Source organism: Aplysia californica, unplaced genomic scaffold (genome assembly GCF_000002075.1).
Source record: "Aplysia californica isolate F4 #8 unplaced genomic scaffold, AplCal3.0 scaffold00024, whole genome shotgun sequence".
NCBI lineage: Eukaryota > Metazoa > Mollusca > Gastropoda > Aplysiida > Aplysiidae > Aplysia > Aplysia californica.
The window spans coordinates 652,625-679,986 of NW_004797294.1; the positions used below are offsets into that span (position 1 = coordinate 652,625).

General features: G+C 36.9%; 3 protein-coding genes across 4 annotated transcripts in view; 1 reads left to right on the top strand and 2 right to left on the bottom strand.

Moving 5' to 3' along the window:
* Positions 1-1,416: 1,416 nt before the first annotated feature.
* On the bottom strand, positions 1,417-12,197 carry LOC101853366 (cleavage and polyadenylation specificity factor subunit 4). Its single transcript, XM_005090959.3, has 7 exons — positions 11,873-12,197; positions 8,315-8,518; positions 7,459-7,554; positions 6,942-7,035; positions 5,479-5,602; positions 3,310-3,441; positions 1,417-1,857 (listed from the first exon to the last, which is right to left on the bottom strand). The coding sequence occupies exons 1-7, from the start codon at positions 11,973-11,975 to the stop codon at positions 1,759-1,761; spliced, it is 852 nt and encodes a 283-aa protein (XP_005091016.1). The 5' UTR covers positions 11,976-12,197; the 3' UTR covers positions 1,417-1,758.
* Positions 12,198-13,255: 1,058 nt separating this feature from the next.
* Positions 13,256-26,585, top strand: LOC101853599 (arrestin domain-containing protein A). 2 transcript variants are annotated; one of them, XM_005090960.3, is made up of 12 exons: positions 13,256-13,650; positions 13,765-13,838; positions 14,829-14,927; positions 15,657-15,719; positions 16,153-16,250; positions 16,821-16,957; positions 17,454-17,550; positions 18,640-18,800; positions 20,331-20,430; positions 21,941-22,039; positions 24,059-24,146; positions 25,454-26,585. In XM_005090960.3, the coding sequence occupies exons 1-12, from the start codon at positions 13,586-13,588 to the stop codon at positions 25,495-25,497; spliced, it is 1,125 nt and encodes a 374-aa protein (XP_005091017.1). In that variant the 5' UTR covers positions 13,256-13,585; the 3' UTR covers positions 25,498-26,585. The 2 variants fall into 2 exon arrangements, with proteins under 2 accessions (XP_005091017.1, XP_005091018.1); XM_005090961.3 differs by having other exon boundaries at positions 13,257-13,650; positions 20,337-20,430.
* A 630-nt stretch (positions 26,586-27,215) lies between these two features.
* Positions 27,216-27,362, bottom strand: part of LOC106013308 — a gene marked incomplete in the record, with an annotated part of 1,310 nt that continues 1,163 nt past the window's right edge. The window contains 1 exon segment of the mRNA XM_013088664.2: positions 27,216-27,362.

The following is a 27,362-nucleotide window of genomic DNA, read 5'->3' on the forward strand; positions in this document are numbered from 1 at the left end:
TAGCTAGGCTGACATACTGGATAACAATGGGATATACCTGGTTTGAGGCCTTAAATGGGCATTCTAGAACCATTCATCCAAATTTGGGGGTTCTTTTTGACGCTCCACGTGTAATGTTTCATTCAGAGATTAGCAGTAACAGTGTTTGAAAAAAGCATAAACCGTAGTGTACCGCCTTGGAGTTGTCAGTTGTTAAATTATTTCATTTTTCGTCAAGTAGGAGCAAGTCTATCCATCTCTGTATGATATGGTCATGTCACTGGTAGGGACTAATGAAGAGCATAGCTCTCTGAACAAGAACTATTGAATACCATGTTACATAAGCACCATATTTGGATGAAATAAGCATTCAGTTGAATGCCTCTTGGAAAAACCTAAAAGTAGGCCTACTGCTTTCATTTGTACATGTATTTATGTATACTTGTACAAGAGTTATAATGTTTCTATTTTAAAGCCCACTGTTAACAGTAGCACTACTATACTATAGTAACTATTTGCCTTTAGATGCATGTGCTTTTGGTGCCCAACAATGTCTTTAACTTAAACTCATAGAGCAGGCTACCTTCTGTACTGCTATAGCTGTGTGGACTGGAAGCTCAGTACCTTCCCCTAGTTTTTTTTGCCTTTCTCAGTAGAGGTTAGGGTTTTCTTGAGGGGTGGGGGGAAACGTATTGTGCTTTCATGTTCAAATCTGTTTAAATGGGTCTGGCATAATTAATCATTAGCTTTTGTTCCTACATTTTAATGTTTTCTCACGTGAAAATGCATAGTATGAAAAGATGTTTCTTAAAATCTTTTCAAATTTTTTATCTTGATGACTGAAAACCAGACACTTTTTGTTCTAAGCTAGTGATAGTGAATGGACATCAGTTGAATCAGACTTGGTAGAAGGCTTTCTAACCTAAATATTGTTGTTAACGCACATTATCTTTAAGGTTATTCTTCTGTACGGTTTGTGTGTGGCCTAGACTGTGCACCAGTTGGCAGATGTTTGGCACAGTTTATTAACATTGATGAATGCATGTGTATTGTGAAATAAAAACTCTTTGATTTGTAATAGTTGTTTTTGTTTGTTTGGTGGGGGTTTTCTCGGGCATATATGCCTAAAATGACCTCATTCAAAACTTCATTTCTTTCCATCTGTTGCAATGACTCGGTGGATTCAAGAAGTAAATAATCCAGGAGCCATAGAAGGGTGTCGGACCCATGGTTCAAGTTCTGCCTCTCTAAAGGAGGTATGAAAGTCAAGAAAAGCAAAAAGCTGTCTTCTGGAAATCTGAGACAAATGTACCGGTACATGAAATTTTATATAATGTGGCACCCTCTTCTCATTTCAATGACAGTGTTTGTTCATTACAACAATGACACACACAACCCATAATCTCTCAAAGTGAAAAAACAAAGATTTAAAAAACATTAATGTTTGAAGAACCAAGCTTTATTTTGACACATGAAACAGAAGCAATAACATTAACAATTCAGTCCCAACATTGTTGCTCCTTGAAGAACAGCCTGAAGCTTTGTTCCAATGAACAGCTCAAATATTAATTCTTCACAGGATCTCATCCCAAATATCTAGAGTCAGGTGAACCATGCATCAAAAATAGTTTTCATGGAAAACAAACAGTATCACAAACTATAAAATTCATCTTATTATAAGAAGCATCATCAGCCATTGAGTCTGTAATTGAGGAAAGCATTAATTTAAATGTGATTTATCTAAAAAAAAATAATTTCATATATGAAACAGAATCCATATCAATGTCCGGCATTTTGTTGATTTGCATAATTTGCTGCCGACAAAAAAGCAAGATGACCTTTGGGACACTTGTTGGCATAATGGCCTTTCTCTCCACACTGAAAATAAAATGGAGAAAAAAAAAGAGGTTGATTAAAATTATTATACATTATAATTATAGTAACATGTGATCAGATTTTGTACATGCACTCCGTTAAATATACTATTCGCAAAGTAGCAAGAATTTCATCTACAATATCAAGAAAAGTATTTTTCTCTTTTTTTGATGTGACAACTATTCCATCATATAATTGTGAATGTCAAGATATACTTTGTAAAGCAAACGTAAGTAGACTTCAGACGCTGCTTTTTCAAAGCCAATTTTCTTATTCCTGCAGTCACCATTTATCCAGTTGATTAGAGAATACACCACCAGCCTTTGTAACAAAGACAATATGAGGCCTTCAGTATAGCCAAGCCGATGTAAAAAGTTGTCAAGAGACGGCAATGACGTTTCATCTAAATCTCCACATAAATGGCATTTTGAGCTGCTCCAAGAAACTAAATAATCATATATTTTAAAAGGTCGCTTTATCAGATTAATTCGAAAGGAAGACACAGGAAACTGAATAAGTATTTTTATTAGTCTTTTCTTGTCATATTTGCAGACAGTAAAAAAATCTATAACAGACTTCAGTTTCCTAAACCAACAGGGATCAGAACCAGACCAAACAAAGGCAAACATTACCATTTCTGAGGCAATCTTTTTTTCAGTTATGAGCGTGACATGAGTCAGCCCATTTACAATTCTACTAAAACTACTATGCTTGAACGAGAAAGGTCCCCCCTTTGGGAATGACCTAAAGACACTACAGTCAGTGGCACTGCCGCGGGGGGTTGAGCCAATCTTTAGTTATAAAAAACATGAAGGTATAATATAATTAATAACAAGAACCAAAGCACAGACGGAAGTCAAAATGACCATTCAGCTAATCCAGAATTTTCTACAATGTTTTTTTTTATCTATATGAAAAGAAAACGCATGACTGCTAAACAAATTACTTAAAAGGACATAAAAACCTGAACAGTAAGCTAGAAGCCAGTATAATTTTACCACTGTAAAATACAAATAGGTTTCAACATAGTCCAAGGCCAAAATATTCTGCTCTTATAGCATAATATATATATATATATATATATATATATATATATATATATATATATATATATATCATTGGCTGAGGACAGGATGTGACTCTGTCTATAGTCCTTGTTTCAAGAAAAATGAATTTTTAGGACAGGGTGAAATAGGCAACCTTGGACATGGACACATTAGGAACTGTAATTGTTGCAAAGCAACAGGGAAGACTAGTTTGGAATTAGATATTTACAGACATGATGCAATATCACTTGAATGCCTCCATTTCGCTATTTTAGGCATTTTGGCCAAAATGGACTTCTGGCTCTCAGCCCATAAAAATATCTTTATCAACTTCGTGTCATGAGAATTAAATTTAGCAATAAAAAAAATAAAATTGCTCAGAGAAAACCAAGAGATGTCTGGAACATACCTTGTAGCAGGTGATCTGATCCATGGGCCTCCTCTCCCGAGGTTGGTGCTGGTTGAACTGCTGGTGCTGTGCGTTGTGCCCGTAGGAGCCATGTCCTGACATCTGCTGAGCCCCTGAGGCGTCGGACAGGGCCTGAACGGGGGAGAAGAACATCCACAAACTGACATATCATATCTATTTGTATTGTAGGTTATTCAGTTATTGTCTTTCACAACATTTTCCGTCCAGCACTGGAGGAAAAATTTTGTTTTTACTAGGGTTGAAAGTAGCTGTCATTTCTGTTTTTAAATTAAATAAGATGAATATTTGGAGAGATTTTCTTTTGGTCGGTCGAAACACAAGGTTTTAAATTACTGTTGCATTGTATTGTAAAGTGCTCAGAGCCTGTGTACTTTAATCAGGGTTGAAGGCTATATAAATGTCATTTATTATTATTATTACTATTATTAGCTCTTGTTTGACTCAAACATATCTGGTATGGACGTTAAAGTGTAGGGTCCCACCTCTTATTTGAATAATTAAAACGAAATATAAGTCTGAGTTTGATGAACAGAGAGGCACAAATACAAATGTAAAAAACTTGGGAAAAGCAAAACCGGTAGACTAAAAAAAAAACCTAAGTAGAGAGTAAAGAAGTAAAAGCTACCACTGGTGCTCTCAAAGATCCCGCTTTGGTACGGAAAGGGAAGTTAAGCCAATGGGTCGGCGTTTCAACAGATGGAGGCGCTGGTGAGTCTTTTGAGCAAGACGGTGTTTGATGTACTTTTCTAATACAACCTTTATTTTGAAGTGTGCAAAGGGAACACACAGGGCAAGCATCATTTTTTAAATTTTCATCGAAAGGTGTCCAGATGTGTGAACTTTCTTCAATATTTTTTTGTGCAGCAGCTAGGGTTGCTTCTCAAAATTTTAAGGTGTATATGCGCTGTTGGCCTACACATTTGTTGCACATTGTACGGGATGTGTGTCAGCACTATTCCAGTCCACGTTCACATGATAGAGAACGAGTAGGTCATTCTTAAAGTTTACTCAAAAATATTTGCTCTAGTCTGCCTTCTTAACCTTTTGACTTTTGGCCCCGCACATTCTACATAATTTTTTTTAACACTCAAGGTGTAGTTCCCGCGTGTATTCCATTTTCACTCTGAGAGCAGACTCTCGTAACACGTGTCGTCACAGAATCACAGAAAGTGAAAGCGGGACCTCAGCTGAATACAGCACGGGCAGCGCGGCGGCCAGGAAAATATTACGGGGTAAAGTAACAAAACTCGCCGTCCTGCTTAAGTTTTTCAACCAACCAAAACAATTTTTTCACAAATAACCTCCTTACTAACTCTTAATACAGCAGATAAAAAACTGGTTACAATCTGAAGTTCACGAATGGGAAAAAAATCCTGATTTTGGAGGAATCCGAGAAATATGTGCTCCACAAGGTAGGCTTAAGTACAGAGGCAGTGTGTGTACACGATTAGAACTAGAACCAAACTAAAGGATGCGTGTTATTTGGGAGAATCTGAGCTTTCATTTGATACCTCACACTCCCATAGAGATAGATAAGAGAGGACATTTACAGCGGTCTAAATCAAGTGAAAATTACAGACTTTCTAACCAAAATCGGCTAACAGCACTATCGCCCAGGAAGAGATGCGCGGCCCGACTGTCAGGTGGGATTTATGACCCCGGGAGGTCAGCGGACGGGTTAAACTAAGTGCTCCGCAAGGATAGTGGAACTGAACAGCCGTGAGGCCTTTATGATAGATACTCAGATACTGGACTTCAAGTATGTGGTGATTGAGAAGAGGAAGAAGAAGAAGATAGTGAACTTCTAGGACAGACATAGAATTTAAATTTTGCTCATCAAGAAAAGTCATGTTAAGTTTTCAAGTAACTTGATCTACTTAGGGTCGCTTTTAAGCACAAGGGGGCTATCTCAAAAAATGCTTTTCTGAGAAAATTGAAGCTAAAGTTTTTGCCCTTTGTTCAGTTTCTTTAAAAGACAAGGAGAGTTTTCTCGATAACCAAACAAATACACACACCAAGGAAACCAAACTTCTCCTATAGGTAGGGTAATGTAGAAACCCCGGAAATCAGGGTTAGCCCGCTTGTCCTTAAAAGCGACCGTATATGTGTTTGGTTGTTGAATATCACTTATGTTGCAGGAATACTTACGCCTCCCTGTTTATTAGCATGACACTGTATAGCTTTATGTCCCGGCTGCATACACACATGGCAAAGAATGTTCTGTTTCTTTTGAGCAAATACTGGATCAGGCTCTGGGATTTTGAAGGAAGGACTGGGAAGAGAAATAATAGAAAAAACACATATATGTATAAGTAAAACTATTTTTGAAAATAAAAATAAAGTTGTGGTTATTGTAGTTCTTTTTCTCCAGTTGCAATTCTCACCAATACAGTCGACTATGGATGAGTTGATGCCGTCGGGGGAGTGAAGAATATACCAACTTATCCACAGTCCAATATAACCGTTGGGAACTGTAAAATAGAAGAGGTGCTGGGACCCGAAAAAAAAAAAATCCACTTAACCGAAGACCAACCCAAGAGACTTTAACACAAGCGGAGTTGACTGTATTAACCCTATCCATACGCCTTGGGGTCATTTTGTACTTCCAGTGTTGTATTCTTCACATTTTAGAATACTTCTAGTACAAAGATCTCTTCGAAACTTTCAGTATTTTTCCAAAAATCATTTTGACAGACTGCTATGCAAAGCGTACGAAACGGATTAACAAGTAATTTCCTCTTTGGAAAGTGGTAGCACAGAGTTCCCCACGTCGTATAGATACAATAGTACAACATGACGTACGGATATGGTTAATCGTAACATATTTTCATAACATGCGAGAAGGGAAAACTAAATTAGGTGCATGCTCTTATGTCTTAGCGGGTGGTTGGCGTGTGCTCCGGTGTGGTTCGCTCCTTCTTTCCTATCGAACATATCTATCATCCTTCCTGATCTCTCCTACTTCTTTTCTGTGTTTGTTACTCTCTTGCAACACTTCTAATCTTCAGCACTTATATGCTTATATGACTTTATTGTGTAACAAGTGGTGTAAAACTCTAACTAAAAAAAAAACAGCTTTATACTTTGAGTTGCATAAATAACACTACACAAAAGTTTCCGATAACCTGACACTCTGGGACATATCATTTAGAACTGAACTAGACAAAATCAACATTAATTAAACTGCGACTGAAAAGTTCCTGAAAACGACTTTGCTTCCAACTGTAGAAAAGCCATCTGTCCTACTCTGAGCACGCAAGTGAAAATATGAAACCCAATTAACCACAAAACAAGTTTTTATAATAGTAAGGCACTAGGGTCCTCTTAGCACACGATTCCCGGCTGAGTGGAAACATTCAAGGAAAGACGAGAAAGATTTAAACTCTAACCACATTCAAACCTCCCCCAAATTGGCAAACAAGCTTTCTGTTCCATTACTACAACAAATAAATTTAGCCACCTCTTAGCTAAAAGTGAAACGTTACTAGGAAAATAATAAAAGCAATTTTTCCCACAGTATGACAACAGCGCACTGCAAAATATTCTCATACTCATACTTTAAAAAGAAATACTAATTAAATCTGGCCAAAATAATAAGGAAATATTCTCACTGGACATATTTGCAGTTGGGGCCGTCTAAGCAGAATCCATTCAGGAAGCACTGGCACATGATACGCCGGACATGTCGATTTTTGCAATTAGGACCTGTAAAATTGGAAATTTATTGATATTGGGATAAACAGAATGGTAAAGTTAAACCTCAGACACTAGACTATATAGAGCTCATTCTGTCAATTCTAATCTGTTTTCACATACAGTAGCCTACTATCACATTCAATTTCAACTAAACAAGGTCTAAGGAAGATAGTGATATAATGTTTTACTTCTAGCTCAAAAAGACAGAGATCATCCAAGCAAAAATACATTAATAAATAGATAAAAATAAAGACCCTACTTTCTGAAAGATTTTTAACAAAAATAAATTATTATATTCTAAACATCAAATCAAAACTGTGAGCAAACAAAGGCAATTACCCATTTTAAACAACGTCAGAGTAAAAAAAGTCAGGGAAACCTGGCGACCCGTTCACCGTCAGCGAAAATGTTTTAAAAAAATAAAGTACTTACCATGTCGGCAGAACCCTCTGTCGTACCACGGGCAGTCTCTAACTTTATTTTCAGGATCAATGTGAAGAAAGGGACATTCTTTGTTGTTACACTGACCTGTTGATTAAGAATATTTGTTTTTCCCTTTTAGAACACAAAAAACGGTGGAATAAAAAAAGATGAAAAACATTACAAAGCAATTATGTTTGTCAATACAGCAGAACACAATTTACAAGAATGTGAATGTACCTTTATAACAAAGCTTTTTCTTTTCAAATTTATAGCATCCATTATCAAACATGCACAATTATTTCTATAAACATAAAATTCTCCAATAAAAACAAATATATATTTAAAAAATGAAAAGCAATCTTTAATCTAACCATACAGTCAGGCATGGGTAACTGAAACATGTCCAGGATTGAGTAATGTTTTTGACACATCTATAATTTGGGTTAACCAATACCAAAATATTAAAGAAGATATCAGTTAAGGATGGTAAAGTGTACGAGCTGTCTGTAACTTTGAATTGTCCATTTTTGAGTTGTCTATGCCTGACAGTACATAGAAAAAGTATCATACACTACTTTAAATCAGCTACAACCCCCATCCCCCTTTCTCCCAATAAGAAAACACCAACTGCATCAAAATACAAGACCGCAAAGTGCATTTTTTTCACTGGCCTTGTTCAATTTCCTCATCAACACGACTGGCACACTAGAATGACAGAAACTTAGCATGCATCATGCACAAGCAATTAATTATAAGCCAGGAACAGCATTAAATTAAGGAAAAGGGGGCAGAACCCAGAAAAGGAACTTACAACAACGACACAAAATAAGCCTGACTATGAACCACCAGTTTGGCGGGAACCTACCAAACTTTGAGAAGAAAAAACACTCGGGCATCTTTGACATATCAAACTCGTGTAAAAATTCACAGTCATCTCCTTTCTTGCACAGGCCTCTGAGCCAGTGTTTGCACACGACAGATCTGTCTCCCTTGATGTGTCGGAAGGGACAAGCTGAGCCCCTGTTGCAGTTTGCTGTCAAAAAGTAGGTGCATATGGCTGCTCCAGATTCTGTGAAAGAAAATAATTGTTTAAAATATAGAAGATGAAATTTTATAATTAACCTTTCTTTTTCACTCGTCCTCCTTTCTTTATTTTATTAGTACTCACACCGCTAATATTTTAAGAGTATTTTATCCAGATGTGCCAACCACTTTTTTACCCAAAAAAGTTTTCCTCAAAATCCTCCCAAAACATATATGAGTACCAGAAACTAAATTTTCAAAGTAGCTGTAAGCCAAATTTATCTGTTCCACTTGAAAGGCCTCCACTGAGCATTTTGGTACCATTCTTTAACCTCCCAGTCAATTTTTAAGAAAATGGTAGTTCTTTAAAATTTGATCAAATTTGTTAGAGTAAGTCACTGGCTACAACCCCATGTTTGACAGGGTGACCCCAGTCTACCTCCCATAACTTTTTTATTTTTATGAATATTTCCCCATGAATTTCTCCATCCAGTACATTGAACCACATTTCTATTGATATAATTTTTTAGGGGGAATTTCATTGAGAGATAGATTAAGAAAAGTTGGAGTTACTAACATGATGCCAAAAACAACATCACAAAACAACATAAATAAACAACACACATGTGCATGTTTCAAGTAATGATAAACTGAGACAAAAAAATGGGGATTCATTTTGTGCGAGGGTTTGCGGGTAAAGAGGAAGTGACAAAAAAGGCTTTTCCAACCTTATACAAGGCTCGTACAATCCATATTCATGTAAGCCCATCTGTGTAAAACTGCCAATAAATCATTTTTGGGCGGCAGATGTGTTAAGATTTTATAAGAAAGATAATTTACTTAGGCTATTCCCAGAGGAAAATTTTTCTTTGCTGTACACAGGAGCAAAAATATCTGGGGGGGGGTTTAATTAATATTTTAGTTAGGTTTGAAATTTTCTTGAAAGTACTTGATTTGCGACAATTTTTGTGCCTTTGTGTGTGCTCTTCAGCAAATAATACTGCAGTTTGACCCCGAAACAATCTGCGCGTGGGAGTGAAAGTAAAAATTTACCCCCAAGTCCCAAGCCTTAGCCTCAGCCTAAGTTAGCGAAATAAGTGCGGGCACACACTGTCCCCTATCGCCAAACACTTAAGGTGTGCGGGGGGGGAGGCGTTCGGTCACCAAATACAGACCAATGAGCGCGTATGGTCCCCTAGCGCCAAGCACTAGGGGCACGTACAGCCGCCTAGATTCTAGCGCCAAACACTGGGGAGGGGGCGTACAACACAGACAGTCCCCTTGGTAACAAGATCAGCTAAACATTAAATTTTGTCAGTGTATTTATATACGCAGTGGTTATTTTTACGTCGAGCCGTAAAGATAGCCTCCCGCGCTATTTTTACGGCGAGCCATAAAGATGGCCTCCAGGGCTATTTTTACGGTGGTCACAAACTGATGACGTAGAACACCTTTTTCAGTCTTATAAATTCCGTCTTGGCTTGTAGGCCTCCTAGTAGGCTACTACCTTATTTGTTATTTTATACTACCTTTTACTAAATGACTAAACTAATGTAACATACTTTGTGCTGGTTAAAACCGAGAGTAAAGCATTATAATTAAATGTCCTCTATTATTTGTATTATCATAATTATAGTCTTTATTCTGGACTTAAACAATTCAATGTTTTTATGTTCTTTACTTGGACCTTGTTGTTGTGGGATTCTTTCAAATAATAAAATAGATCGCATTTTTTAAGTTTTTGTGTTTTGTTTTCTGATGCGCTCATATTATTACTGTCCATTTTACGGGGAACAGCTCACCCCAAGGGTGATTCTTTTTCCGATTCATATAGGAAAAAAAATTATACGAGCATAAGAAATTTATAATGAAGAAAGTACATTTTGATAAGTCCGAAAATATGAAAGTTGCCATGGAATGGAAACAGCACCAACATGCAAAACAAACAATAATTTTTAAAAACCGAAGGCTTCTTACTCTCTTACAAAATTGCAGGAAAATTGGTGGAATGGTAGATACAAATGCTATGGTCAATCGTACTGAGCAAAATTTTGATATTTGAATATTAAAAAAAGATGTTCCTGTACCCTGATATTGCATCACAATAATTAATAAATCAATCATTGTGAACAAAAAAACAAAAACATTTTTACACCTCTATCAAAAATCTGCTCAGTGCAAAGGTAGGAGGAACATTTTAAAGGCATTCCCAAGGCGAAAAGTGTTAACTCCAAAATGGCCGTTCTTCTTGTGGGTGTGGTACATGTAGTGATGTCAGTGAATGAGAAGATGATGCTGGCAGTGGCAGTGATGATGGTAATGATAGTGACGAGGAGGTGATGGTGGTGGTGATGATAAAGAGAGGGTGAATGATGATGGTGGGGAGAAGAAGGAAGAGGTGGTGGTGGAGGAAGGGAGATGGAAGATGAAGAAGAGAATAGAATGATGGTGAAGAGGAGGAAATGGAAAACCTATGGGGCTGTTCAAATACACACTTTTGGGGACTTTTTTAAAACACAAAACCCAATATAATACCACTTTTCTCACTTGATTCCAACCCCCACCCACACCAATTTAATATTAGTACTTTTTTCGATCTTCAACTTCCATTATTATTTTAAAGATACCTGTACTAGATCTAGATCTAGATTCTAGACTCTAGATCTATACACGTGGCTTTTTTTTACCAGCTTGTAAAATATAATTTCAGTTAATACAATTTAATCAAACCTTAATATGAACTAGAAAGAACGCATATATGTGGAAGACATCGAGGCTCTTGTCAATGTAATAGGTACATGCCTTACAAATAAAAGACATCAAGACATTAAAAGATCAACAAACGAAGTGGCTAGCCGTACTTAGATCTAGGTTTGGCCCTATCGACTCAAGCCTAAGTACACAGGTCTCATTAGATCTAGAATCTAGTAATTATTCAGGTTCAAATACATGCAAGTCAGTAAGGCACCTTTTTGTTTCGTCTGAAATACAAATACTTTAGGCATTGCAAACTAAAAATTTCATTTACAATTTAGCCATCTATATTAAGTACGGCTAGCCTGACAGTCTAGCCGTACTTAATATATTGATGGCTGAATTGTAAATGAAAATTTTAGTTTGCAATGCCTAAAGTATTTGTATTTCAGACAAAACCAAAAGGTGCCTTACTGACTTGCATGTATTTAAACCTGAATAATTACTAGATCTAGATCTAATGAGACCTGTGTACTTAACAGGCTTGAGTCGATTGGGCCAAACCTAGATCTAAGTACGGCTAGACTCTCAGTACGGCTAGCCACTTCGCATAAAAATAGCCTGGGACTCACTGGGAGGCTATCTTTACCGCTCACCATAAAAATAGCCACTGCGATTTATATATTTCTACTTAAAAGATACATACTGTCCATGCCAGGAAACGGCAACAACTGGGCTCCTTTTTGTAGCTCTAACGCTATTTCAATATCAAATTTGATACAGTCCACTGGGGCCACGATCTCCTGCATCTTGGAATCTCTTCAGATCACTGACAAGAGATAAACATAAGATAATAACAGGAAAGAACCACAAAACACACAACAGGGTGTCTTCAAAATCCGACACAGTGGTTTACGGTTCTGTATCTAAGTATGTTATGGGTTTAATGGCAGTTAAATTGTTACATCTACGCGAAAACCTTGTTGACAATAAAAATCAAAGCTAAGTGAGGAAATAGTGATGGGCAGGTATCGATATTAGGTACTTGATACTTAGATACCTATAGATATCGGTATCGGTACCGATACCTGCTCTAAACATCGATACCTATGTGTTATTTATCCCAGGGCTGCCAAAGCAAGTGACTTGGGCCTTGAAAATTTTTTGTTTATCAAAACTGTGGGGGGGGGGGGGGGGGGGGAGCATTTTAAATGAATCTAGTGATTTTTTAACAAAAAGAGAGAAGTTTTTCATGAAATCTATCTGGTGATTTTGCAAAATCCTCACTGACAACCCTGATTTATCCTCATTGGTTTAATTTAAAGTTGCTAAAAATCTGGTAAATTGAATTACCTTTTTAGAACTCTTGTGTTTTTATTTTCAAATTACTAACATTTTCTGCAAAGCTGACTTTCCTCCCATACTTCACTTAGTTTTTGTTTTTATTCTCATATTTGGGTATTTATTTCTCTCTCTCTCTCTCTTTTACAAATAATTTTTGTTTGAGTCTCAGCTAAATAGTCACAACTTGTCTAGACACGATTATCTAAATACTTGGAAAAGTATAGTTGTACTTTTGTCTTTACTGGTACTTATTATCCCCGGCGTATGTTACTTATAGCAAAAGGGTCGATAGCAAAATAGCATTAGGTATCGAGGTATCGGTATCGATACCTTGAAAAAGTACTAGGTATCGACATCGATACCTAAATTGTGGTATCAGCCCAGCACTATGAGGAAATCAAGAAATTTCTAGTAGCTTCCCCTTGCTCGTAGTTTTTTTTTAAAGTACAATTTTTAACATTCAAAATTTGAAAAACAAATATAAATAAAATATTTTGATAAACGATATTGTATTCATCTAACTCTCAGAAAAATGTCAAAATGGATAAATCAGTGTTATTTTATTTTAGATATTTTTTATATGAATAGACTTAGATTCTAGTAAAGTATTAAGTCGTAGTTTCCAAACAAAAATGTCAAAGTCCCCCTTTAATTGCCACGTTGTCTTCCAAAAATTTTTTTAGATAATAAAATGTCTCCATTGTCACTTGTCAGGAACCAATCTCACTTTTAAAATCAACACTGCAGTTATTGATATTTATCCTATAGGTCGCTCACTTTTCTAGGTCTCGTTACAGAGTTAGATTTAAATCAACGTACAATTACGTACATTTTCTTATCTTCAGAGTAAAACTTGAAGTAAAACTGGCAACCTTCTTTGACTTCCTTGTTTACAGTACAAAGCCACACCTACAAGAGCATAACAGTGTGTACCTTTAGAAAGACAAAAACGAAAGTAGACTAGATCTACTTTGAACACCATTTATAAGCATTCTTCAGTTTGTTTGATGATGGCACTCATTAATCCCCTACGTGTGCTGGCATTCGTAAGAGATAAACTAGAGACATAGTCAAAATGAATAACGAGATTGTTTTGAGGACAAGTAAAGGCGAATATCATTTGGAAAGTGCAGTTTGTGGGTAAGTAGCCTTTAAAAGTCTAATAAGCCTAAGGCCCTGAGCCTGAGATAAAGTGTGACCAACATGTGAACCGTCTGTCTAACCAAAATTTGTCTTTGTTTTTTCTCTTCCTAGAGCTGTGTACCTGAACATATGTAGACCCACTGAAGCCAATGGAATCCGGATCACTTTTAAAGGAGGAGAAAAATGTAAGCTGTGACTGTGAGCCTTTGAATTCATTTTTTAAAACGAAATGTATACAGGCCCAGTAACCGGGAACAAATTCACGAAGTATACAGACCCGGTATGGGAACTCTTTTGTGATTTCGGAAAGTTTCAGCACCCAGACCCGGTAGTGTGTGTGTGTGTGTGTGAGAGAGAGAGAGAGAGAGAGACGAAAGAGAAAGAGAAAGACGAGAGAGAGAGAGAGATTCTTGTTCTTTTCTTCAAATTGTAATTCCTCCAACTCCAAAACAGAGGAAAAACGGCCGTTCATCGAAAAGACATCCGCAATCTTCATTTAAATTTAGATCTAGAATCTAGATCTAGGCTAGCCTCGAAACTAGATCAATGATTTATGTCTGTCTAGATCTGGACCTAGGCCATAGATCTAGAAGAACCTAGGTCTACCCTGAGCCAAGAGGGCGCTGAAACTTTCCGAAATCACAAAAGAGTTCCCCTACCGGGTATGTATACTTTGTGACTTTGTTCCCGGTTACCGGGTCTGTATACACTCCCTTTTTTTAAAGGGACTCACTGTATCATTTCTGCCTATTTTTCTCAGATAACTCTGATATATTTTTTATTTTTACCCTCTTATCAAGTCCCTCATCAATGCAACATATCATATTATGTTGTTATGTTTGCGTATACAACGCATCTCTCTCTCTCTCTCTCTCTCTCTCTCTCTCCCACTCTCTCTCTCTCTCTCCCACTCTCTCTCTATCTATCTCCCACTCTCTCTACTCTCTATCTCCCACTCTCTCTACTCTCTATCTATCTCTCTCTCTCGTTCCTTTCTCACTTTACCTTTTTTACGACTCTGTCTGTCAGTACGTCTCTAATATAGTCTATTAGTTTGTCTCTTTGTCTGACTGTATGTACTGTATAATATTAATGTATATATGTGTATATATATGTTTGTTTTTTAAAATCAAATAACACAGTAGTCATATCAGATCTCTCTCTGACTTTTGCAGGTTGTTATGAGTATGAGGATGATGATGGGAAAAAGAAACAACTGAAAAGTGAATCTACTCATGTGGACTTCTCGGACGTTACCCTCTTCTCGCAGAATGGTTTGTTTAGCCTTTGAGTTTTTGCTTCTTCTTTTTTTCGGCATTGAGCACTTTTAAAGTAAAGGTTACTGTGCTAGAATATTGTTCATCTGACTTGAATATTGTAGAATTTAGCTGGTTTCTGTTTGATCGTTCCCCATCCTTTGTATTATAAAAGTCTATTTCCTAGTGAGATGTGTCTAGCCTTGTGCTGTTTCGTTTTAGACAACTGAAGTCACACATATATGCTCATGTTCCCCCAGGTACCAATTCATACCACTAATCACTTACTACCCGTTACGCCATCTGGCGATTAGGGCTGCAACAAAGGATTTTTTTTAAATTCATACCATAAACAATCAATTAAATGAAATTTAATGTTTCATCGGCCAGCTGCTTAAATGTACTAAGCCCCCAATTTTTTAAAGTACTGTTATTGCAGTTTCTATCTCTGGTATCAGTTGCATGAGCTCGAGAAATATCGAAGTTCCTCTTCTTAATGTTGAAAAATAGCAAAGGAAAGATAACAGAGGTACAAATGATTTGTTACAAAAATTGATAAGTTGGGGTTTTTTTTCTCTGTCCTGAAATATTTTCTTTTCTGGGCTTACAATATTTTATCAGCTTACTGAGAGATGTTGTCATCCTTTCCATTCTTATAATTTGAAAATCAGACCTTGAAATAAAAGTTAATAAGGATTCTCATTTCTTTTCATGCTGTGATGTGTTGTGTTTATTTCTCCTCTACAGGTTATTTTGACCTAGGGAGATATGTGTTTCCTTTTAGATTTCAACTGCCTAAGGATATTCCAGGTGAGACTTTTCTTTCTTTGTTCTGGTCTTCGTGCAGTGAATCTGGTTTGTAACAAATTTGTCAGGTCTGACCTTCAATTTTGATGGGTGTCCAAGTTTTGAGTCCGAAATCAGTGGGTGCAAGGTTCACTGTTTACTGTGTGGACTGCTAGTGTGTAAAGTAATGTCATTTTCTCTCTTATTAATACCTGTTTCTTTCATATGGGTAGCCAATGTACTCAAAAAGGCTAGTAGAAGAGTAAATGTGCTGATACATATATATGTATGTATATATGCGTAGTTGGTAAAATGGATATTGTCAGGTAAATAAGCTTAGTTGATGGCTTCAAAGACTGTTCTTTCTTTGCCATGTTCCAATGTTCCATGCTGTGTGTTTCAATAATTTTGGAAGTGATTGTGCATAAGAGTTGCATATTTTCCCGAATTTGAACAGGTTCCTTCAAGTGCTCTGGACAGACTGCCAAGTCATCATGGAGTGCTACTGTTTCTTACTCCATAAAAGCCTGTGCCATAGGAGCGGAAGATATTCAGGTATAGTGTAGAGTTCTTCCTTGATTACGGTGTCCAAATTGTTTGAAAGATGGCAGTTTTATGTCATCCTTTGAATCCTTTGTTTGTTCATGCTTGAAGTATTCCTGACATGTATATATGCTGAACTTACTGGCGTCATTAATGCCGTTGTAAGGCTCTTTACCAAGAATGCAATGTATGTATGTTCAGTTCCCAAGTAGGTTGGGCTAATACAACTACCTGTTACTAGAGTTTGTCATTCATTCCTTTAATATTTCTTTATCCAACATTAAGTTTGGTTGTTTTCCAACTTTTTTCCATTAGACAGCATTTCCCTGGTATTAGAGTTTGTCTTTGTCCATCAATCATTTCCTTTATACCAATTTTTTTTTTTACTGACATGATGGGATTTTTTTTTCCCCTTACTTTTTCATTGAAAATTTGCTAAATTAGTCTTCAGCATCTAATATCTCTGCGTAATTCTGTACCTGTTGTGTATCGACTAACTGATTGAACTGATGTAATATCTAAATAAATGTCAGTGCCACATATTTGATTATATTTTCTTTTTAAAAAACCAAATGCCTCCAGGTCATACAGCCACTGGTCATCTATGAGGCAGAACTGGAGGATCTGAAGCAAGGACAGTTCACATCGGCCAAAGATAGCAGCTTTGAAGTGTCGGGATTTCTTCCTCGTATGAGAAAAAGAGTCCATGTTACAGCAAAGTCAGTGAACAATTAGATGATTTATAGTTATAGCCCTGTTTAACAACAGCTTTGATAAAATGTAGGATGCAGGTCTGTTTATCAAGGGTCTGGTTTAGATCTAAAAAATAAGCCCCCTACATCCCTTCTCTGCGGGGCCTGCCTTTAAAATGAAATATTTAAGGTTAAAATGTAAAACTTTAAAAAAAACTGTTAAATCTCGCATGTTCTCCTTTGTTATGAGCTGTTGTTGGGAATGTACTCTATTTAACTGAAACAAATTTTTTTAAAATTCAGATGAATTTTAACCCTCTTTCATTTTGACTTTTACATGTAGTATGAGATCTATTCATGTTACGGTTTATCTGTATTCACCATACGTCAGTGTTTATTTATATGTGATACTATAAATCAGGATGTAGAATTCCTTGTTCAAATGTTCTCTCCATGAATTGTTTTACTGTATGTGTTGAGGGTTGGCTGTAATGTTCATGTATTATTTTCTATCATTTCCCAGATTGCTGGACAATTATGTTGAATGTGGCTCCAACGTACAGCTGAGACTCATTATCACAAACCCATCGAAAGTTAAACTCACAGGATTTAGCATCAAGGTACATTGTTCTATTTTATTAATATGTTGAAGAAAAACTGGAAAGGGATATTGGTTTTGAGTTTTAGTATGTTGAGGAATTTGGGGGTGGGTGGGGGGGGAGTGGTGAATCACATTATTTATCTATTTTCTATTTCCCTGTCGAACAACGTGCAGAGTAAATCTCGATTCACATCGAGCACCTTCTTGTTCTGTATATTTGTAATTTGTTTTAAACTGTTTCCAAATTTTCAAAGGTTAAGATATAGAGTTTTTGTAGTGCATACACGTCTCACTTTGAATGTAATTGTCTTAGTATCTAAACCATCTAACAGTGTGTTGGACCACATCAAGTAGAACATTGTTCATATTTCAGGTGGTAAGACTAAACCTGACGACAGCACCTTTTGTTGTATTTGAGAGATGAATTGATCGGATTAACAAGTCCAATTATATCATCATTTTATGCTTTTTTCCCTATATTTTTTAGTTGATAACGTTTAAAAATATCTACCTTATATTTTTGTTAAAAAAAACTTTTGTGCTTTCTTTCATACCTGGTTATAATAATCTTTTTTGCCTAGCTAAACTGTATTATGCCAGTACTGGATGGATGACTTGCTATCAGTTTGTGTATAGTGGAAATGAATACAGTCAAACCTGCTCAAGTGACCACCTGTCCAAGACAATTGAATCACCTGTGCGAGTGACCACTTCCCACTTCCTTTCTTGCATTTTCTATTTAATAATAACACTTTCCATGAAGACCACCTGTCTAAGATGACCACTCTACTTTTCTCTTGGGTGGTTGTCTTGGACATGCTCAACTGTACTCTGGATAACATGTTTCGAAGTTGCTACCAAGTTGAGTATTTGGAGAGATTTTCTTTTGGTCAGAACACAACATTTTATGTTAGTGTTTTATTGTAAAGCGCTCAGAATCTGTGTACTTTAATCGGGGTTGAGCGCTATATTAAAAGAATGTCATTTATTTGTTAGACCTATATTATTATTTTGAGTTAAGCTGATTTTGTTTCAAAGGCTATTTGTTTATTTAACAGTGGTGTTGTAATGAAATAAGCAGCACACACCTTTTGGACTTCTGTTACAGCTGATTCGTTACCTGACCCTACACATGCGTGATGCGCCACCTTGTGTCAAAGCTTCAGGAAACATGCAGTTCATGAACGACGCGTGTCAAATTTCTCCAGAGTCTGGACCGCTTGTGGTTCGTACGGTGTCTGGAAATTCTGAGACAATCATCATCGGGAAGTAAGTGCCAAAAGGAACATGTTATATATCGTCGCTTTTAGGCACAAGGGGGCTATCCCGAAAAATACTGTTTTGAGAAAGTCGAAGGTAACGTTTTTTGCCCCTTGTTCTGTTTCTTTAAAAGACAAGATGTTTTGTCTATGAGCAAACAGATGTGCACACCAATGAAACCGAACTTCTTCTATAGGCAGGGCACTTTTGTTTTAGGTCAAGATTTCTGGAAATCTCCGAAATCCGGGTTAGCCCACTTGTCCTTAACCGTAGAAGCGCTCAGCGTTTCACCGGAAGTAACCCGCCAAAAATGCCCCGCCGCCACGGCCGATCAGTTATAAACATGAGGGTTTGGCGGGGGGGGGGGGGGATCAACTGAGATACCCGAAATGTATACCTGCTACTGAAAAATGACCATTTACGGCTCAACAGATGATAAAAAGCATATAAAAGCATATATTTTCTTTAAGCTGATAGAATGAACCATTTAAAAATGATCAGCGATCAAATAAATACAAACAATGCCGAGAACGCGATAGACTCAACATTTAGTACATCAGCACGACGAAACAAGTGATAACACATAGCGTGTAGTCGCTCAGCGGGACCGCGTCACTTTATCGATCGATATCTCGGCCAAGAGATGCCGTACGAGGTCAAGATAACTTGCAAAGTTATTGGTCACTATTTATAACTTTGAGCTGTAATTGACTACGTCATTTTCCACATAAGGAATACTGGAATTTTCCATTGAAAAAGGTCAGCGCCTGCACGCTTCCCGGTCGAAGTAGGTCAGCCCTATATATAGGGCGTGCGCACTTCCCGGGTAGCCCGGCTCATGCCCTTTATATAGGGCCTTCATTGCTTCCAGGGTTAAAAGCGACCATATTATAGCAATGGAGACTTGTGAAATTGTTAAACTTCTCGGCTTACTACTCTTAGTCCGACTGCACACAAGTTTTTCTCAATTGACAGGAAGTTGCATAAATTATGGGTTCTCAAACATGTATCAGTGTGTGGTTGGCGGGTGCTCTGGTGTGGTTTGCTTCTTTTTTCCTGTGAAATATCTATCGTCCTTGATCTCCCCTTCTTCTTTTTTATGTTTGTTACTCTGTAAAAACTTGAAAATCTCTAATCTTCTGGCGCTCATATGACCTTTTGCAGTTGCAAGCGCATTAAAACCTCTACTTAAACAAACAAACGAAGTGGAGATATTTGAGATTGAAGAAGGTGTGTGTCTCCTGGCGTCAGAGTAAAATTAACTGGAGAAAATGACTGTGAAAAGTTTGGTGACTCCCAATGCTTGAGTGTCCTTGAAAACTGCAAATTTTACATTTTTTGGTGCCGTTCATGAGAATTCACTCAGAAATGTGTTAATAAATGGCCGTTAAAAAATATTTAACTGAAAAGAAAAAAAAATTCAATAAAAATTACGGTCAGAAAAATGTTGGCTTCTTCAATTTCATTATTTTAATGGACGCCTGATTCCACCACACTGCCACACATTTCATCTTTTGACTTCTCTGTGTTTTCTTTGAGTTTTAGCGGAGGCCTGGACAAGCTACAGCTGCCTCTGGCCGAGAATGTCCCAGAAGGAACCAGGGATGTCTCTCCTTCTGTCACTGGAAAACATGTCAAGGTACGTATGACTACTATGACAGGTGCTTTCCCCACACAGGTGTTGATGTATTTTTTTATTTTGTTCTGTTCTGTTTTTCTGTCTTTTTATTTTTATTTTATTTATTTATTATTTTTTTTATTAGAGGGGGGGGGGAGACTGGGGAAGGTGGGCTGGCTTCGTGGTCCTCTGTTTTGATATTATATTGAAGTATTTTGGAGCTCTGTTTTTGGATATATAGTTGATATACTAGTAAGTTAACTTTATCACTGTTCCATCATGGCCAGTGTGTTTCAAACTATTCAGATATCACATTTTGACTCTTGATGTACATGTGCACTTGTGTATCAAATTTGTGAGGCATCGTGGTGAAATCAGGTGCTCATCAAAATAATGAAATCAAAGAAAAAGGCTTTTTGATTTTTTGCCATCAGCTTAACAATTTTTAATAGAAATTTCGGTGCTTTTGCTAAACATCTTTAATGTTCATAATTTTAATGAAAAACCTTGTTTAAAGGCTCTAAATATGCAATTTTCATTTTCAAGCACTCTTACCTTAAGCTATTGAAGTTACCAAATTTTGGTTACCATTTTCTCATTAATGTAACCACTGAAACCAGGGTACCCCACCTTCTTCAATCGAAAATATCTCAACTTCTGTTCATGCTAGATAGGATATTTTTTTCATTGAAAGCAAGGCAAATGAATAATCTTTCACTTTCAGGTGATGCCAATAACTTCACATGCCCAAAAATTGATGAGCGCCTGATTCCACCATGTCTTTACACACGTTTATGTGTGTTCACATGTTTGTGCATAAATATATATATATATTATATTTATATATATGTGAGTGTATGTGTTTTTATTTATTTTGTTCCTATTTTGTTTATCTGAGAGTGGTTGGAGGAAGCCACCAGTAGATCGTACTTCTTTTCTTGCTCCCTGCTATTTGTGTCTTCTTTTTTGTTCTTCTCATTCATCTCTAAATGGACATGGTCTCAGTCTTTAGTGCGATGGCTGCTGTTCACCGCAGGCCCTCCTAGAGTTTTGGGCCTCTCTGCCCAAGGTTGGGCTAAAATTTCCTTTGAAGTAAGTTCCTCGAGCATTGAACAGACTTGTAGCAGATGTTGTCTCTGTCTATCTGTTGGTGGGTGGTAGGCGGGTGCTCTGGTGTGGTTGGCTTCTTCTTTCCTATCAAACATCTATTGTCTTTATCTCTCCTCCTTTTTAAAAAAATGTTTGTTACTCTCTTGTAACACCTCTTATCTTCAGCACCTATATGACCTTAATGTTTTGCATGTGCAGTAAAACTCTTACTAAAGTCTATCTGTCTTGCTTTTTCCATGCACTATGACCATTATTGGGTCGACGTGCTTCTTTTTACTGTTACTCAAATATTTGTTTTGTCTGTGTTTGCTCTATAAGTATACAGACGTGCTTCTTTTTACTGTTACTCAAATATTTGTTTTGTCTGTGTTTGCTCTATAAGTATACATAAAAGTCTGTTGTCTTGTTTCTCTTCCACCAGAACCAGTATGGTGTAGAGGTCGCAGTCACCTTCAGTAACGACCATACGGAAAGTTTCACTCTCCCCATTTCAGGAGTCCTCCCTAGAACCAATACAAATGTGAGTAGAAATTTTTAACCCATTCCCACCCAGATCAACTGACGTCAAACTTCTGGTGAATCCACTCATGCTCCTATATCCACCATTATAGACAATTTGTGAGGCAGCGTGGTGGAATCAGGCTCTCGTCAATTTTTGGGCATGTAGAGTTATTGGTATCATCTTAAAGCTTGTTTACTTGTCTTTATTTGGATGGAAAAAAATGTCCCTTTATCTTGAATACAAGTCGAGATATTTGCGAAAGAAGGAGGTGGGGGTCACCTGTTTTCAGAATTAAAATTAGTTAGAAAATGGCCCCCAAAGATTGGTTATTTCCTTAGCTTAAGAGTCCGTGGTTACTGAAAATTTCCATTTTTTGTGCCTTTAATCAACCTTTTCCAGAAAAATCCACACAGAAACGAGTTCTTTAATGGGCATGACAAGTGTTGAGCCCAAAAACAAAAATTTCATAAAAATTCACAAACCTGAGGAAAAATGCAAGTTTCTTCACTTTGATTATTTTGACGAGAGCCTGATTCCACCACGCTGCATCACATTTGTTTTTTAAATGCTATTTAAGTTTAATTTCGCCCAGGGTTATGCCCTTTTTGGTTTTCTTAGTGGGTGGTGATAATTGTTTGGCTGGGGCCTTATGCGGGACTAAGTTACCCCTTGTGGTTCTTTTATTTATTACAGTATCCTTATTTGAAAAACATACTGTAGTAGATTGTGGAAAATGTTAATTAAGATGTTGAATAGGGCAGACTTCTGTTTAAGTTTTAGCACTTCGCTGCCTCTAGCATTTGTTGTTCAAATTTTGGTGGAGGGTCACCGTGATAAGCATTTTGTTTGTTTTAGTTTTACGGCACTTGCAACACAATAAGGTCATATAAGTGCCGAAGATTAGAGGTGTTGCAAGAGAGTAACAAACACAAAAAAGAAGGAGGAGAGATCAGGACGATAGATGTTTAATAGGAAAGAAGGAGCAACCATACCAAAGCACCCGCCAACCACCCACAATATGCATTTGTTGTTAAAATTTTTGGACACAGGAACCCGTTATTCAGCCATATGTCATGATTTGGACAATGAATTGAATTTGAAGTAAATTAGCAGCACATCTTAATTCTGGGAACAAGCAAAGCTGAGAAGAGATCTGAGAATTGACACAAGGATGGGATAAAAATTGGTGTCTGACCTGCCCACAACACCCTCTGACTGCCTGTGTTGAATAGTAACAAATCATATGAATTGTAGCAAAATGCTTATATCCTGAAAAATAGAAATTGATTTAGATTTGAATTAAATACATGCCCGTACCAGAAGTATATATATAATTGAAGTATATGGACTGGCTGTTTCTGATATGAATTGCTTTCTTTGACATTGTTCTCAAATTTAGTTTAGGCCTTGAAACAATACTAATACTATGCATGGAATAAAAATTACGAAACCTTATTGAAAAGTACATCTCTGAGTCTGAGTACTGAAGTCATATGTGTCACGACACGCTGGAATCAGGTGCTCGTCAAGTTTTGGACATATGGAGCTATTAATATCATCTTAGAGCCTGTTCATTTGTCTCACTTTAAATGAAAAAAATTACCTTTATATCTTGAATAGAAATCTAGATATTTTGGACTGAAGGTCAGAGTCACCCGGTTTCAGAGGTAATATAAGACAGAAAATGACCGCCAAAGTTTGGTGACTTCCAAAGCTTTCGAGTCCTTGGAAACTGTAAATATACATTTTTCCTGCCTTTAGTCAACGTTTTCCAGTAAAAGACACACTGCAACTTGTTCTTAAATAGACATAGAAGGTGTTGAGTCAAAACATGAAAATTCGACAAAAGTTGCCGAATGGGAAAAAAAATTCCGTTTTCTTTGATTTCATTATTTTAACAAGCGCCTGATTTCATCACGCTGCGTCACATACATTTCTATTGTCACTGAGACTGAGGTTTGATACAAATGTCGATTTAGACTTAATTAGTGCTACAACTTCAAAACTGACCACTTTTGACTTCTTGTCCTTCTCCAGTGGTCAAGATGGAGGGCCCCAGACTGGACATTCCATTGTGAGACCAAGCTGTCTTCCTGTATATTTTCTGTGACCGAACAGATGCTCCGTAAGTACAGTAGAGCCTCTGCCTAACATTTCAGTGCTCAGAAAGGCTTCTCGTGGTCTAGGGGTGTGGTGTTCACCTCTCAATCAAAAGGTCCAGAGATCGAAACCTGCCAGTGACAAATATATGGCCTTCTCTCAAAATATCTCCCGACCCCCTCTCTAGTCTCTGTTTCTCTTTCCCTCTCTCTGGGTTTTTCTACTGCTATTCCTGACTGCCATACTATTTACTGCTGTCTTTCAGATACACCCCTCTTATTTTAGGGTAGGTCTCAGATCAAACACCTAGCCTTCATGAATAAGTCTGAAAAACCTCCGAGGGAAAACGGTCATATACGTAATAATCAGTTGCACCGCAGACTGAAGGAAGAACCAGTAGTGAACCACACAGATGAGAAGAAAAGAAGTTTGAGAAAGCAAGAATTTCAGTCGAAGGTGTCTGAATGAGATCAGAGTAACAAACTACATGTTGGGATTGAGTTTGTGATAAGTTAAGAGTCATCATCCAATTCAACTAATTGACAGGTAAAAATGGGTTATGCAATGTATGCTGTAATACTGTAATGAGTGCTTTCGTCTAATCTAATCTTGAAATTTGAAACGATGGAAGAACATAACCCTTGTCTTCTTTAAGTTCTTTGTGATGAAGTCCTGTGCTTCCTATCTTTTTTTTAATGTATTCCGCGCTCATGTGACCTTCCTTATGCTGTTGCGAGTGCTGTAAAAGACTTACCATCTATCTGCTGAATAATACAGCAAAAACATAATATAATGTACACTTGAACATGCTCTCTTATGGCCTCCTATCCAAAACGATAATCTGTAAAAACAGTCTCTTCCAATTTTCCCCTTTTTATTTTTTGTACATTACAGTCTTATTTGTGGACCACTGTGTTATAGCCCACTCAGTGCTTTTGCTGAAGTACAGCGAGCTAGTTGGCTTTGTCAGTTTCCCAAAGACATTGCAGAAAGCTATGATGATTTGCCAAGATTTGCATCTCATCTATTCCTGTCTGAAACGTTTATAGAATTGGTAAAATACTGAGTACTTTTGCGTCAGAGATTCTTGTAACTGCTCAATACTTGGATATTTTTTTAAGTTTTTTTTGTTTAAAATCAAGTACACAAAACCATGGTTATTTACTGACTACTACAATCGTAACAGTAGACGTCAGTTCAGATAAAAAATTTTTCTCAGATAACGCATTCCTATTTTACTCGCCTATGAAAAAGTCTTTCAATGTATTGCTCTTGTTTTCTTCACTGTTTTCATTTATTGATTTTACCACTACTACTACTGTTTTCTTTCAGGCACAGAGGCCTTTTCAGGCTTGCCTATGTTCCAAGTGCTGTGACATTCCTGGTGTTTGAGCTTGAGATCTATGCACGACTTCTAATTGTCGAGAAAAATTCAGATACATATATATACACATGACATATAAATTATATGATCTTATAAGTGAATTGTTGTTAATTGTTCTCAATATATATGTGAATGCGATTTGATTTGTTGTTATTGTTATAAATGCATTTGTTTTGTGGTAGATAAATGGTTTCGGGTCAGTAACTTAAACTTGTTGTCAGAACCGTAAAAGTCATGTACATATTATCATTTATAATTCATTATATATTGGTTGCAACGGTCAAGATTACTTGAACTAGATCTACTTAGACGTATAAAGAAGTCCTCAAGGAGTGTAAATATTGTGATGGGAACAACAGACATGGTGGTGAAACAGTCTATTTATCACCCGTTTTGGATTGTCTTGGATAAGCAATTCTTTACCAGGATTGAAGTTCAGGATATCAGAGAGTGAGGGGGGGGGGGGGGGGGGGCAGTTGGTCATTTATTTTAATAGATTTGAACAGTGCACAGCACATACAATTCTTCCTTCTGTGTTCATTGTGTAAAGTTCAGTAGAAAGCTTCTCTCCAGCTTCAAGTGCCATGCAAAAATTTTACTTCAGCTGCTAACCAAAATCTTACTCTATTCTGGTAAGATAACCTTTTTACTCACTGGCAGATACTGTGGCGTCCTTTTATATATATATTATGTGATATACAATCAAACCTACCACAACGGCTAGCTATACAAAAGGCCACTTTTCATTTTCCCCCCTTGCGTTTTTTCTATATAAATTAACTGTGTAAAACGGTCACCTGTCCAAAGCCCCGGTTTGGACCTCATTGGACCTCGGAAGAGAATGATCTTATTTCATTTTGATCAGTCCTGCCTAAGACGGCCACTTTTCTCCATGACAAAGGGTGGCCGTTTTATGATTCATATGTGATTCTTTGAGATCTTACAGATCTTAAACATGCCTTTGTCAAATCAAATTGTCTACTGTGTATAATAATAGTATAATAATGTTTGAGAAGATAAGAAAATGTGACAGTGACAGAAATAAAACTATTTGTATTTTAAAAATTAAAAATTGAGATTTATTCCTGAGTGTCTTAGAGTTTTCTCAGATATGAAAAGGAAAGATAAAGCCCAACATCACGCACTAGTCATTTTTTAAAGGAATTGCCAAACTTACTAAATAATATGTAAATAACCGATACAATGACATCACGGAGGCATATGTGAGGCAGCATTATGAAATCAGGCGCACGTGAAAATAATGTAATCAATAATACCGATCACTGCGCACCGGTGGTGGAATTTTAGTTGCCGCGAGGGATTCCCCGCCGAGCGCCTTATCACGTCGGGGTCACGGGGGTCAGCTCCCTGTCGCCGCTCTGTCTGGGCCGACTTAATTTTTGGTACTTTTTAACCGTACGTTTTAGGTGTATCCTTGTACTTATAGTAATTATCATTAAACGCACTCATAGCATAGATTTCTGCTTTTGCTACTTAAAAAAGAACGGACATTGTATCTTTTATGGTTATTTTGTTAGACGCTCTTGAAATAAGCAATGCTAAACTACGATTTGTTTTGACAAATGTTGCTGAAAAAAAATCAAATAAAAAAAAATGCACGACAAAACTTGTCGAGCTTTTAGAATATGAACGACACAACATAGATGCATGTACTCACGAAAAACTGTATCTGCGCGAATGATAGAAAGCTGTATTTCTGCACCTTAATCCATCTTGCACACATTATGATGAGAAGTGTTATGCGATACAGCAGTTCCTTCATTTACAAATGTCTAATACAGTTGTTAATATACACATACACAAATTGTTTTAAATAAAATTTATGTAGTGGTCTCT

Bases quoted from the DNA above. Each gene is read 5' to 3' on its own strand.
- LOC101853366 (XM_005090959.3), bottom strand. From the start codon at position 11,975: ATGCAGGAGATCGTGGCCCCAGTGGACTGTATCAAATTTGATATTGAA. The intron at 8,519-11,872 runs GTATGTATCTTT...TTTCTTTCACAG, and splicing joins GCCGTTTCCTGGCATGGACA to AATCTGGAGCAGCCATATGC. The intron at 7,555-8,314 runs GTAGGTTCCCGC...CTTAATCAACAG, and splicing joins TTTTTTCTTCTCAAAGTTTG to GTCAGTGTAACAACAAAGAA.
- LOC101853599 (XM_005090960.3), top strand. From the start codon at position 13,586: ATGAATAACGAGATTGTTTTGAGGACAAGTAAAGGCGAATATCATTTG. The intron at 14,928-15,656 runs GTTTGTTTAGCC...TCTCCTCTACAG, and splicing joins TACCCTCTTCTCGCAGAATG to GTTATTTTGACCTAGGGAGA. The intron at 16,251-16,820 runs GTATAGTGTAGA...AAATGCCTCCAG, and splicing joins TAGGAGCGGAAGATATTCAG to GTCATACAGCCACTGGTCAT.